A 13,980-nucleotide genomic window follows, 5' to 3' on the forward strand; every position below is an offset into this window, starting at 1 on the left:
AGTGTCCTCCTACGGAGGCGTGCCTGGCTGCACATCTCTGGATACCGCCACCAGAGGCATCAATACAAGTGTCCTCCTACGGAGGCATGCCTGGCTGCACATCTCTGGATACCGCCGCCAGAGGCATCAATACAAGTGTCCTCCTACGGAGGCATGCCTGGCTGCACATCTCTGGATACCGCCGCCAGAGGAATCAATACAAGTGTCCTCCTACGGAGGCATGCCTGACTGCACATCTCTGGATACCACCACCAGAGGCATCAATACAAGTGTCCTCCTACGGAGGCATGCCTGGCTGCACATCTCTGGATACCGCCGCCAGAGGAATCAATACAAGTGTCCCCCTACGGAGGCATGCCTGGCTGCACATCCCTGGATACCACCGCCAGAAGAATCAATACAAGTGTCCTCCTACGGAGGCGTGCCTGGCTGCACATCTCTGGATACCGCCGCCAGAGGAATCAATACAAGTGTCCTCCTACGGAGGCGTGCCTGGCTGCACATCTCTGGATACCGCCACCAGAGGCATCAGTACAAGTGTCCTCCTACGGAGGCATGCCTGGCTGCACATCTCTGGATAGCGCCGCCAGAGGCATCAATACAAGTGTCCTCCTACGGAGGCATGCCTGGCTGCACATCCCTGGATACCACCGCCAGAGGAATCAATACAAGTGTCCTACGCAGGCGTGCCTGGCTGCACATCTCTGGATACCGCCACCAGAGGCATCAATACAAGTGTCCTCCTACGGAGGCGTGACTGGCTGCACATCTCTGGATACCGCCACCAGAGGCATCAATACAAGTGTCCTCCTACGGAGACGTGCCTGGCTACACATCTCTGGATACCGCCACCAGAGGCATCAATACAAGTGTCCTCCTACAGAGGCATGCCTGGCTGCACATCTCTGGATACCGCCGCCAGAGGCATCAATACAAGTGTCCTCCTACGGAGGCATGCCTGGCTGCACATCTCTGGATACCGCCACCAGAGGCATCAATACAAGTGTCCTCCTACGGAGGCGTGCCTGGTTGCACATCTCTGGATACCGCCACCAGAGGCATCAATACAAGTGTCCTCCTACAGAGGAATGCCTGGCTGCACATCTCTGGATACCACCACCAGAGGCATCAATACAAGTGTCCTCCTACGGAGGCATGCCTGGCTGCACATCTCTGGATACCACCGCCAGAGGAATCAATACAAGTGTCCTACTACGGAGGCGTGCCTGGCTGCACAGCTCTGGATACCGCCACCAGAGGCATCAATTCAAGAGTCCTCCTACGGAGGCATGCCTGGCTGCACATCTCTGGATACCGCCACCAGAGGCATCAATACAAGTGTCCTCCTACGGAGGCGTGCCTGGCTGCACATCTCTGGATACCGCCACCAGAGGCATCAATACAAGTGTCCTCCTACGGAGGCGTGCCTGGCTGCACATCTCTGGATACCGCCACCAGAGGCATCAATACAAGTGTCCTCCTACGGAGGCATGCCTGGCTGCACATCTCTGGATACCGCCACCAGAGGCATCAATACAAGTGTCCTCCTACGGAGGCATGCCTGACTGCACATCTCTGGATACCGCCACCAGAGGCATCAATACAAGTGTCCTCCTACGGAGGCATGCCTGGCTGCACATCTCTGGATACCTCCAGAGGAATCAATACAAGTGTCCTCCTACGGAGGCATGCCTGACTGCACAGCTCTGGATTTAAGCCAGAAGTCCAGAAAATGTTATTAAATGTCCTCAAGTAATTGACGCCCAGAAGAAAATGAAAAAAGATACTGAGATTGCCAAATCCATGGGAGCGCTTCAAGCACCCACTCCTCTGGGCTCCTTTTGTCTCTCCTCTTAGAGCCAGTTCCAAAACCACTTCTGCAGATGCCTCTGCATCCTCCTATAGGTCGCTGTCCCACACCTCTCCATCTAGAGGATATTTCAGAGGCAACTATAGGGGTAACAGCTTCAAGGGTCAGGGCAAAGGTACACCAACACTTAATGCTCCATCCAGCAACAGTGACTCACATATCCTTCCCCGATCATCATGCACCTGTCGGGGGTCGATTGCTTCAGTTTCTACCCACCTGGCAGTCCATAACATTGGACAGCTGGGTGTTGGACGTTATCCAACATCGTTATTGCCTGGAGCTCATCAGCACTCTTCCCAGTATTCCACCTCACACCCTCAGACTCTCTCTGGAACATCAACAGCTGCTCAAACAGGAAGTGCAAGCTCTCTCACTCAAAGGAGCTATAGAGCCAGTTCCTCTATAACATCAAGGGTCAGGGGTTTACTCCCTGTACTTGCTAATTCCCAAAAAGGACGGCTCACTCCGGCCTATTTTAGATCTAAGGCCCCTAAATCAGTACATCATATCAGAGCACTTCCATATGGTCACACTTCAACATGTGCTTCCACTTCTATAGCAAGGCGACTTCATGTCCGCACTAGATTTAAAGGACGCATACTTTTGCATCCCCATTCACCCAGCATGTCGCAAATACCTCAGATTTGTGATAGCAGAGAAACATTACCAGTTCAAAGTCTTTACATTCGGGGTCACCACTGCACCTAGAGTCTTCAAGGAATGCTTAGCAGTGGTAGCAGCACATTTACGCAGACAAAGCATTCATGTCTTCCCGTATTCTCACAGTTGGCTTATCAAAACCGATACATGCTTTCTGTGTCGCCAACACACTCCGATTACCGTCTGCCTCCTCCATCTGCTGGGGTTCTCTTCAGCCTTCACAGCTGCAGCCATATCGAGGAGGTATACAACGCGGGAGATGAGCGGCAACACTTGCTGTTTAGTGTGAGAAGACAGTTTAGTGTACAGTTGGAAAAAGCAATAATTAGACGTATTCGTTGTAGTCTTTCCGCTCCTTTATTTCAAATGTGCGTGGTCTGCTTGGACAGCTGTCTATATATGTCTGAGAGGAAGGGCTGGGGAGGTGTCTCCCTCCTCCTCCTCCTACTCTGAGAGGAAGGGCTGGGGCAGGTGTCTCTTCTCGGTCTGGGGCAGGTGTCCCCCCTCCTCTGGAAGGAAGGGCTGGGGCAGGTGTCTCTTCTCTTCCTCTGGCAGGAAGGGCTGGGGCAGGTGTCTCTTCTCTTCCTCTGGCAGGAAGGGCTGGGGAGGTGTCTCCCTCCTCTTCCTCCAGCAGGAAGGGATGAGACAGGTGTCTTCCCTCCTCCTCCTCCTCCTCCTCCTCCTCTGAGAAGAAGGGCTGGGGCAGGTGTCTCTTCTCGGTCTGGGGCAGGTGTCCCCCCTCCTCTGGAAGGAAGGGCTGGGGCAGGTGTCTCTTCTCTTCCTCTGGCAGGAAGGGCTGGGGCAGGTGTCTCTCCGCCTCTTCCTCCAGCAGGAAGGGCTGGGGCAGGTGTCTCTCCTCTTTCTCTGGCAGGAAGGCCTGGGGCAGGTGTCTCCCACCTCTTCCTCCAGGAGGAAGGCCTGGGGCAGGTGTCTTCCTCCTCCTCCTACTCTGAGAGGAAGGGCTGGGGCAGGTGTCTCTTCTCTGTCTGGGGCAGGTGTCCCCCCTCCTCTGGAAGGAAGGGCTGGGGCAGGTGTCGTTTCTCTTCCTCTGGCAGGAAGGGCTGGGGCAGGTGTCTTTCCTCTTCCTTTGAGATGAAGGACTGGGGAGGGTATCTCTCTCCTCTTCCTCCGGCAGGAAGGGCTGGGGAGGTGTCTCCCTCCTCTTCCTCCAGCAGGAAGGGATGAGGCAGGTGTCTTCCCTCTTCCTCCTCCTCTGAGAAGAAGGGCTGGGGCAGGTGTCTCTTCTCGGTCTGGGGCAGGTGTCCCCCCTCCTCTGGTAGGAAGGACTTGGGAGGTGTCTTCCCTCCTCCTCCTCCTCCTCTGAGAAGAAGGGCTGGGGCAGGTGTCTCTTCTCGGTCTGGGGCAGGTGTCCCCCCTCCTCTGGAAGGAAGGGCTGGGGAGGTGTCTCCCTCCTAGGGCTGGGGCAGGAAGGGCTGGGGCAGGTGTTGTTTCTCTTCCTCTGGCAGGAAGGGCTGGGCAGGTGTCTTTCCTCTTCCTTTGAGATGAAGGGCTGGGGAGGGTATCTCTCTCCTCTTCCTCCGGCAGGAAGGGCTGGGCCAGGTGTCTCCCTCCTAGGGCTGGGGCAGGAAGGGCTAGGGCAGGTGTCGCCCTCCTAGGGCTGGGGCAGGAAGGGCTAGGGGAGGTGTCTCTCCTCGGTCTGGGGCAGGTGTCTCCCTCCTAGGGCTGGGGCAGGTGTCTCCCTCCTAGGGCTGGGGCAGGTGTCTCTCCTGTTCCTTCCGAAGGAAGGACAGTGGCAGGTGTCACCCTCCTCTTCCTCTGAGAGGAAGGGCTGGGGCAGGTGTCTCCCTCCTAGGGCTGGGGCAGGTGTCTCTCCTCTTCCTCCCCAAGGAAGGACAGTGGCAGGTGTCACCCTCCTCTTCCTCTGAGAGGAAGGGCTGGGGCAGGTGTCTCTTCTCTTCCTTTGAGATGAAGGGCTGGGGCAGGTGTCTCCCTCCCAGGGCTGGGGCAGGTGTCTCCCCTCCTCCTCCTCTGGAAGGAAGGGGGTGGGGCAGGTGTCTCTCCTCTTCCTCCCGAAGGAAGGACAGTGGCAGGTGTCACCCTCCTCTTCCTCTGAGAGGAAGGGCTGGGGCAGGTGTCTCCCTCCTAGGGCTGGGGCAGGTGTCTCTCCTCTTCCTCCCGAAGGAAGGACAGTGGCAGGTGTCACCCTCCTCTTCCTCTGAGAGGAAGGGCTGGGGCAGGTGTCTCTTCTCTTCCTTTGAGATGAAGGGCTGGGGCAGGTGTCTCCCTCCCAGGGCTGGGGCAGGTGTCTCCCCTCCTCCTCCTCTGGAAGGAAGGGGGCGGGGCAGGTGTCTCTCCTCTTCCTCCCGAAGGAAGGACAGTGGCAGGTGTCACCCTCCTCTTCCTCTGAGAGGAAGGGCAGGTGTCTCTTCTCTTCCTTTGAGATGAAGGGCTGGGTCAGGTGTCTCCCTCCCAGGGCTGGGGCAGGTGTCTCCCCTCCTCCTCCTCTGGAAGGAAGGGGGCGGGGCAGGTGTCTCTCCTCTTCCTCCCGAAGGAAGGACAGTGGCAGGTGTCACCCTCCTCTTCCTCTGAGAGGAAGGGCTGGGGCAGGTGTCTCCCTCCTAGTGCTGGGGCAGGTGTCTCCCCTCCTCCTCCTCCTCTGGAAGGAAGGGGGCGGGGCAGGTGTCGCTCCTCTTCCTCCAGCAGGAAGGGCTGGGGCAGGTGTCTCCCCTCGGTCTGGGGCAGGTGCCCCCTCCTCTTCTGCTTGGAGTTAGAGCTGGGGCAGGTGTCTCCCTCCTCCCCCTCCTCCTCCGGAAGGAAGGGCTGGGGTGGTGTCGGCCGATCCCGGGCCCTCCCCTTTAAGGCAGGTGAGGGAAGGAGGGGTGGCCGGGTGTCTTTCATCACCTCTCCTGGGCAGAGTGCGTGGGGGAGGTGAGGCCCGGGGGTGGAGAGAGGGAGCCTGGGAGCGAGTGAAGCAATCGGGAGCAGCAGAGCTCGGCACCGGCCGGAACCGAACCGTGCAGGAGGGAAGAGACCGAACCAGCGCCGGAGTCTGAAACTCCTTAGTCTCCAGCGCCTTGAAACGCCAGAGTCCACTCCAGCGCCTGGAGGCAGCGGAGCCCGCGCCGACCTCGGAAGCTCGCACTCGGAGAAAGAACCGCGTGTGTCCGCGGCCCGAGTCTATGGTACCAGGTCCAGGCATCCCAGAACCGCTCACCGTGGCCGGAACCGGTGACTGTGGCCAGAACTGCTCACCGTGGCGGAACCGGTGACTGTGGCCAGAACTGCTCACTGTGTCAACAGCTCACCGTGGCCAGAACCGCAGTGACCAACTTTGGAAGTCACTGGATCCTGGGTCAGAACCACTCTACCCGGGTCAGAACCACTCTAGCAGGGTCAGAACCACTCTACCCGGGCTAGAACCACTCTACCCGGGCTAGAACCACTCTACCCGGGCTAGAACCACTCCAACAGGGCTGGACCTCTACCTGGGTCAGAAGTGCTTAGCTTGGCTCAAAACCACCTTCCCTGGCCGGGAAATAAACTTCCTTGGATCAGAAGCACTCTGCCTGGCCAGGATCTAAGCTACTTTGGTTAAATCCGCGTTACCTGGGCCTGAAGTAAACCACTTGTTCAGAACTGTCCCTGGCTCGAAACCACTCTTACCTGGCCATAAACAGAACCGCTCTACTAGGCCCTAACTAAATTCCCTGGGCCAAAACCACTGTCCCTGGGTCACAACCACGCAACATCTCTCTCGGAGGTGACTACGTGCTCCTGTCTGAGCGTCAGACGTCAGCATAGGTTGACCTCGTGAGACCTCAACGTGGGACAACCAAGAAGTCACCCTGTAGAGATCTCTGGTCACTGTAGGTATCAACGTTTGTTGAGTAGGGACATCACTGTCTGCAGAGGTCCCAAGGAGAGACGCCTTGGTGGTGGTTGAGCGATCAGGGTGTCTATAACCCTCAAGGGTGCTCGAAAGAGAGACATCGGTCTCTGCGCAAAGACGCCCAAGGTCTCAACAACTGAGACAAGGGGCCAAGACTGGGAGTGACCAAGATCTAAACTTCAGAGTTGTGTGACCAGGAGGAGCCTCAGCCATGGCTGACCACGAGGAGAAGCTGCAACGTTGACTAACTCTGAAGAACTCCAGCACGGGTTTGAGTCGGGAGCCTCGCGAAGCCCGTCCAACCAGAGTCCTCATCCATGGTCTGCAAGCGTTGACGCAACGGTGGCCATCTTGCATGTCCACTCACCGAGAAGTCATGTGAGTGGGTGTCAAGGACTGGACGTAGCGCCCAAGCAGTTGAAGGCAGCCACGGTGTGGAGGACAGCGATATTGCAGTGACCCCATGGAGATCGATGGGTGAGCTCACTCAAGCCATGAAGTCTTATAACCCAAGACAGCGACTGGGGGTTGCCTTCCGCCTTCTGCTCTTCCACGCTGCCCTCCAATCTACAGGCACAGATGGCAAAGAAGGTAAGGGGGGATGGGAATTCTGGGGGGGGGGGTTAAGGCGGTCTTGGCCCCTCATGTGTGCCTTCATAGGGAGACCTCATCTAGGAGAAATCCCCACGGTCTGTCCACAACGCCTACAACTCCCACCAGGCGCACTACCTTGGCTAACCCATAAACCCTCAGATCCCACCTGCCCCAAACACTTCATGATGCATCAGAAGGCAAAGGGGTGGTCCCAGCAGAAGATAGTCTGTGTGAAGGGGGGATCCTCTCCTGGTGGTACCAGACTCCATGGGACAATGGTGGTGGAATGTCCTGTCACTGGTAGGGGTCTCTATTTGTGGTGGTACTGGACTCCATGGAGTAAGGGTGGTAGAATTTCCTGTCACTGGCAGGGGTCTCCTCTCCTGGTGGTACCAGAGTCCATGGGGCACAGACTGGTGGAAAGTCCTGTCACTGGCAGGGGTCTCCTCTTATGGTGGCACCAGACTCCATGGGACAAGGGTGGTGGAATGTCCTGTCGCTTGCAGGGGTCTCCTATCCTGGTGGTACCAGACTCCATGTGGCACAGACTGTTGGAATGTCCTGTCGCTGGCAGGGGTCTCCTATCCTGGTGGTACCAGACTCCATGTGGCACAGACTGGTGGAAAGTCCTGTCACTGGCAGGGGTCTCCTCTTATGGTGGCACCAGACTCCATGGGACAAGGGTGGTGGAATGTCCTGTCACTGGCAGGGGTTTCCTCTCCTGGTGGTATTAGACTCCATGGGGCACAGACTGGTGGAATGGCTTGTCGTGGGCAGGGGTCTCCTCTTTTGCTGGTACTAGACTCCATGGGGCAAGGGTGGTGGAATGTCCTGTCACTGGCAGGGGTCTGCTCTCCTGGTGGTACTAGACTCCATGGGTCACAGACTGGTGGAATGTCCTGTTGTGGCAGGGGTCTCCTCTCCTGGTGGTATTAGATTCCGTGGGGCAAAGGTGGGGGAATGGCCTGTCACTGGCGGGGTTCTCCTCTCCTGGTGGTACTAGACTCCATGGGGAAACGTGGTGGAATGCCCTGTCTGTGGCAGCGTCTCAACTCCTGGTGGTACTAGACTCCATTGGACACAGACTGGTGGAATGTCCTGTCGCAGGCAGGGGTCTCCTCTTGTGGTGGTACTAGACTCCATGGGACAAGGGTGGGGGAATGGCCTGTCACTGGCGGGGTTCTCCTCTCCTGGTGGTACTAGACTCCATGGGGAAACGTGGTGGAATGCCCTGTCTGTGGCAGCGTCTCATCTCCTGGTGGTACTAGACTCCATTGGACACAGACTGGTGGAATGTCCTGTCGCAGGCAGGGGTCTCCTCTTGTGGTGGTACTAGACTCCATGGGACAAGGGTGGGGGAATGTCCTGTCGCAGGCAGGGGTCTCCTCTTGTGGTGGTACTAGGCTCCATGGGGAAACGTGGTGAAATGCCCTGTCTATGGCAGGGTCTCATCTCCTGGTGGTACTAGACTCCATGGGACAAGGGTGGGGGAATGTCCTGTCACTGGCAGGGGTCTCCTCTTCTGGTGGTACTAGACTCCATGGGGAAATGTGGTGGAATGCCCTGCCGGTGGCAGGGGACTCATCTCCTGGTGGTACTAGAATCCATTGGATACAGACTGGTGGAATGTCCTGTCACAGGCAGGGGTCTCCTCTTGTGGTGGTACTAGAATCAATGGGGCAAGGGTTGTGGAATGTCCTGTCACTGGCAGGGGTTTCCTCTCCTGGTGGTACCAGACTCCATGGGGCACAGACTGGTGGAATGGCCTGTCGTGGGCAGGGGTCTCCTCTTTTGCTGTTACTAGACTCCATGGGGCACAGACTGGTGGAATGTTCTGTCTCTGGCATGGGTCTCCTCTTCTGGTGGTGCTTGACGCCATGGGGCAAGGGTGGGGGAATGTCCTGTCACTGGCAGGAGTCTGCTCTCCTGGTGGTACTAGACTCCATGGATCACAGACTGGTGGAATGTCCTGTTGTGGCAGAGGTATCCTCTCCTGGTGGTATTAGACTCCCTGGGGCAAGGGTGGGGGAATGGCCTGTCACTGGCGGGGGTCTCCTCTCCTGGTGGTACTAGACTCCATGGGGAAACGTGGTGGAATGCCCTGTCGGCAGCGTCTCATCTCCTGGTGGTATTAGACTCCATTGGACACAGACTGGTGGAATGTCCTGTCGCTGGCAGGGGTCTCCTCTTGTGGTGGTACTAGACTCCCTGGGGAAACGTGGGGGAATGCCCTGTCGGTGGCAGCGTCTCATCTCCTGGTGGTACTAGACTCCATTGGACACAGACTGATGAAATGTCCTGTCGCAGGCAGGGGTCTCCTCTTGTGGTGGTACTAGAATCTATGGGGCAAGGGTGGTGGAATGTCCTGTCGCTGGCAGGGATCTGCTCTCCTGCTGGTACCAGACTCCATGGGGCAAAGTCTGGTGGAATCTCCTGTCACGGGCAGGGGTCTCCTCTTGTGGTGGTACTAGACTGCATGGGGCACCGACTGGTGGAATGTTCTGTCTCTGGAATGGGTCTCCTCTTCTGGTGGTACTAGACGCCATGGGGCAAGGGTGGGGAAATGTCCTGTCACTGGCAGGGGTCTCCTCTTCTGGTGGTATTAGACTCCATGGGGAAACGTGGTGGAATGCCCTGTCGGTGGCAGCGTCTCATCTCCTGGTGGTACTAGACTCCATTGGACACAGACTGGTGGAATGTCCTGTCGCTGGCAGGGGTCTCCTCTTGTGGTGGTACTAGACTCCCTAGGGAAACGTGGTGGAATGCCCTGTCGGTGGCAGGGTCTCATCTCCTGGTGGTACTAGACTCCATTGGACACAGACTGATGGAATGTCCTGTCGCAGGCAGGGGTCTCCTCTTGTGGTGGTACTAGAATCTATGGGGCAAGGGTGGTGGAATGTCCTGTCGCTGGCAGGGATCTGCTCTCCTGCTGGTACCAGACTCCATGGGGCAAAGTCTGGTGGAACGGCCTGTCGCGGGCAGGGGTCTCCTCTTGTGGTGGTACTAGACTGCATGGGGCACCGACTGGTGGAATGTTCTGTCTCTGGAATGGTTCTCCTCTTCTGGTGGTACTAGACGCCATGGGGTAAGGGTGGGGGAATGTCCTGTCACTGGCAGGGATCTCCTCTTCTGGTGGTACTAGACTCCCTGGGGAAACGTGGTGGAATGCCCTGTCTGTGGCAGCGTCTCATCTCCTGGTGGTACTAGAATCCACTGGACACAGACTGGTGGAATGTCCTGTCGCAGGCCGGGGTCTCCTCTTGTGGTGGTACTAGAATCAATGGGGCAAGGGTTGTGGAATGTCCTATCGCTGGCAGTGGTCTCCTCTCCTGATGGTTCTAGACTCCATGGGGCAAGGGTGGTGGAATGCCCAGGAGCTAGAAGGGGTCTCCGCTCCTGGTGATACCAGACTCCATTGGACACAGACTTGTGGAATGTCCTGTCGCAGGCAGGGGTCTCCTCTTGTGGTGGTACTAGAATCAATGGGGCAAAGGTTCTGGAATGTCCTGTCACTGGCAGGGGTTTCCTCGCCTGGTGGTACCAGACTCCATGGGGCACAGACTGGTGGAATGGCTTGTCGCGGACAGGGGTCTCCTCTTTTGCTGGTACTAGACTCCATGGGGCAAGGGTGGTGGAATGCCCTCTCACTGGCAGGGGTTTTCTCTCGTGGTGGTACTAGACGCCAAGAGGCACAGACTGGTGGAGTGTCCTGTCACTGGCAGGGGTCTCCTCTCGACCTGGTACTAAACTCTAGGCTGGTGGAATGGCCTCTCTGCATAAGGGGAATGTTCTGTCGCTGGCAGGGGTCTCCTCTCCTGGTGGTACCAGACTCCATGGGGCACAGACTGGTGGAGTGTCCTGTCGCTGGCAAGGGTCTCCTCTTGTGGTGGTACCAGCTTCATGGGGCACAAACTTGTGGAATGTCATGTCACTGGCAGGGGTCTCCTCTTGAGCTGGTACTAAACTCTAGGCTGGTGGAATGGCGTCTCTGTGGAAAGGGAATGTCCTGTCATTGGCAGAGGTCTCCTCTCCTGGTGGTATTAGACTCCATGGGGCACAGACTGGTGGAATGTCCTGTCGCAAGCAGGGGTCTCCTCTTCTGGTGGTACCAGACTCCATGGGGCACAGACTGGTGGAATGGCTTGTCGTGGGCAGGGGTCTCCTCTTTTGCTGGTACTAGACTCCATGGGGCAAGGGTGGTGGAATGTCCTGTCTCTGGCATGGGGCTCATCTCGAGCTGGTACTAAACTCTTGGTGGGTGGAATGGCCTCTCTGCGGAAGGGGAATGTTCTGTCGCTGGCAGGGGTCTCCTCCCCTGGTGGTACCAGACTCCATGGGGCACAGACTGGTGGAATGTCCTGTCGCTGGCAGGGGTCTCCTCTTGTGCTGGTACTAGACTCCATGGGGCAAGGGTGGTGGAATGTCCTGTCTCTGGCAGGGGGCTCATCTCGAGCTGGTACTAAACTCTAGGTGGGTGGAATGGCCTCTCTGCGGAAGGGGAATGTTCTGTCGCTGGCAGGGGTCTCCTATCTTGGTGGTACCAGACTCCCTGGGGCAAGGGTGGTGGAATGCCCTGTCGCTGGCAGGGGTCTCCTCTCCTGGTGGTACCAGACTCCCTGGGGCACAGACTGGTGGAATGTCCTGTCGCTGGCAGGGGTCTCCTCTTGTGCTGGTACTAGACTCCCTGGGGCAAGGGTGGTGGAATGTCCTGTCGTTGGCAGGGGTCTCCTCTTGTGCTGGTACTAGACTCCATGGGGCAAGGGTGGTGGAATGTCCTGTCACTGGAAGGGGTCTCATCTCGAGCTGCTACTAAACTCTAGGCTGGTGGACTGGCCTCTCGTCGGAAGGGGAATGTCCTGTCGCTGGCAGGGGTCTCCTCTCCTGGTGGTACCAGACTCCCTGGGGCACAGACTGGTGGAATGTCCTGTCGCTGGCAGGGGTCTCCTCTCCTGGTGGTACCAGACTCCCTGGGGCACAGACTGGTGGAATGTCCTGTCGCTGGCAGGGGTCTCATCTCGAGCTGGTACTAAACTCTAGGCGGGTGGACTGGCCTCTCTGCGGAAGGGGACTTCCCTGAACTGGGGCGCGGGGGGATGGGGGGGGGGGGTGTATCAGACTCTACAGGGCACCTGGTGGTGGAATGCCCTCAACACAGCGTGAAGGGTCACTGCTGTCTCGGGGAGGGGCGTCACTGCTGTCTCGGGGGTGTCACTGCTGTCTCGGTGTAGCCGGGGCGTCACTGCTGTCTGGGGGAGGGAGGGGGTCACTGTTGTCTGGGGGGTCACTGCTGTTTGAGGGAGAGGGGTCACTACTGTCTCGGGTGTATTGGACTCCATGACACAAAAAGTTATCAGTCTGGGGGGGGCGAGAGCCCATTGGGTGGAAGGATTGCCCTGGTCCCTGCCCCCCTCGCCCCCCTCGCCCCCCCCGTGTCACACTCCGCCCCTCCTCTTTCGTTGCATGGTGTCTGCCCGATGCATTGTGGGATGCCCGGCCCCTCCCAGCCCCACCTCCCCCAGGTATGCCTGACTCGGCCCCGTGCACGTCCCCTTTAAGAGGCTCTGCTGGGGGGGGCGGTCCGGGTCAGTGTAAGGAGGGGGCAGCTTTAGGAAGTGGGAGGGGCGGCCTGGGGGAGTTCCCACACACACTGAGGCTCTCCGCGGACACCTGAGACCCCATAGAGGGAGGCAACGCCACTGCGGAAGGCCGGAAACTTCCCCCTCAATTCTCAGACATTTCAACACATTCTCTCTTTGCCTCTTGTTCACTGTTCACTCACTCACTTTTTATTTACGAGATTCATGCCGCGCTTTTTTGGGGGGGGAGGGGGGGCACGCTCCTGACTCGCAGCGCTTCTTGTTGGGTAAGAATGTAATTTAATGCCGTTTTATATAGCGCCAACTTTACCCAGAGGTGTCAGAGCGCGTTACAAAAGAACCAGATACGATATAAGGTAGACGATAGAATAAACACGCGAACAAGTTACATTTATAAATGTGAACAATAAAAGGGGCCAGCGTTAGGTTAGAACAGGAATTAAATACATGTTTATAAAGTTCAGCTCATGGGCGAGGCGGGCGGCCCTGAGGGCCAAGAACGGGTAGAATGATTCCAGGAAGCGCCTTCGGACGAAGAGAGTTTGAAGATCTGGTTTGAAAGAGGCGGCGGCGGCAGCGCTTGGAAGGGAGACTCGCAGCGCTTGGAAGGGAGACTCGCGGCGCTTGGGAGGGAGGCCCGCGGCGCTTGGAAGGGAGGCTCGCGGCGCTAGGGAGGGAGGCCCGCGACGCTTGGGAGGGAGGCTCACGGCGCTTGGAAGGGAGGCTCGCGGCGCTTGGAAGGGAGGCTCGCGGCGCTTGGGAGGGAGGCTCGCGGCGCTTGGAAGGGAGGCTCGCGGCGCTTGGAAGGGAGGCTCACAGCGCTTGGAAGGGAGACTCGCGGCGCTTGGGAGGGAGGCTCACAGCGCTTGGGAGGGAGGCTCGCGGCGCTTGGAAGGGAGGCTCCCGGCGCTTGGGAGGGAGGCTCCCGGCGCTTGGGAGGGAGGCCCGCGGCGCTTGGGAGGGAGGCCCGCGGCGCTTGGAAGGGAGGCTCGCGGCGCTTGGGAGAAAGGCTCGGAGGGAGGCTTGCGGCAGATCGAGTCACACTCCCACCCTACAGACCGAGTCACACTACCACCCTACAGATGGGAACTAAGAAACTGATCTGCAGAGTCCCTCAGGGCTCATTGTTTAGCCCAACCCTGTTCAAATTCTACATGACACCGCTCGCTAACATCATCGCATCCTAGGAATCTCCATTATACCCTACGCCCATGACACCCAAACCACCCTACGCCCATGACACCCAAACCACCCTATGCCCAAACCACCCTACGCCCATGGCACCCAAACCACCCTACGCCCATGACCCCCAAACCACCCTACGCCCATGACCCCCAAACCACCCTACGCCCATGACCCCCAAACCACCCTACGCCCATGACCCCCAAACCACCCTACGCCCATGACCC

At 58.1% G+C, this 13,980-nt stretch overlaps 1 protein-coding gene across 1 annotated transcript in view; it reads left to right on the plus strand.

The window, feature by feature from the left end:
- Positions 1-5,394: 5,394 nt before the first annotated feature.
- The window catches only part of EPHA1 (EPH receptor A1), a 271,028-nt gene continuing 262,442 nt past the window's right edge, over positions 5,395-13,980 (plus strand). Inside the window, exon 1 of the mRNA XM_085620345.1 lies at positions 5,395-6,971. Within this exon, the coding sequence (XP_085476471.1) occupies positions 6,854-6,971 (118 nt within the window). The 5' untranslated portion in view covers positions 5,395-6,853. The remainder of the gene's footprint in view (positions 6,972-13,980) is intronic.

Source organism: Triturus cristatus, chromosome 7, assembly GCF_964204655.1.
Source record: "Triturus cristatus chromosome 7, aTriCri1.1, whole genome shotgun sequence".
Lineage (NCBI taxonomy): Eukaryota > Metazoa > Chordata > Amphibia > Caudata > Salamandridae > Triturus > Triturus cristatus.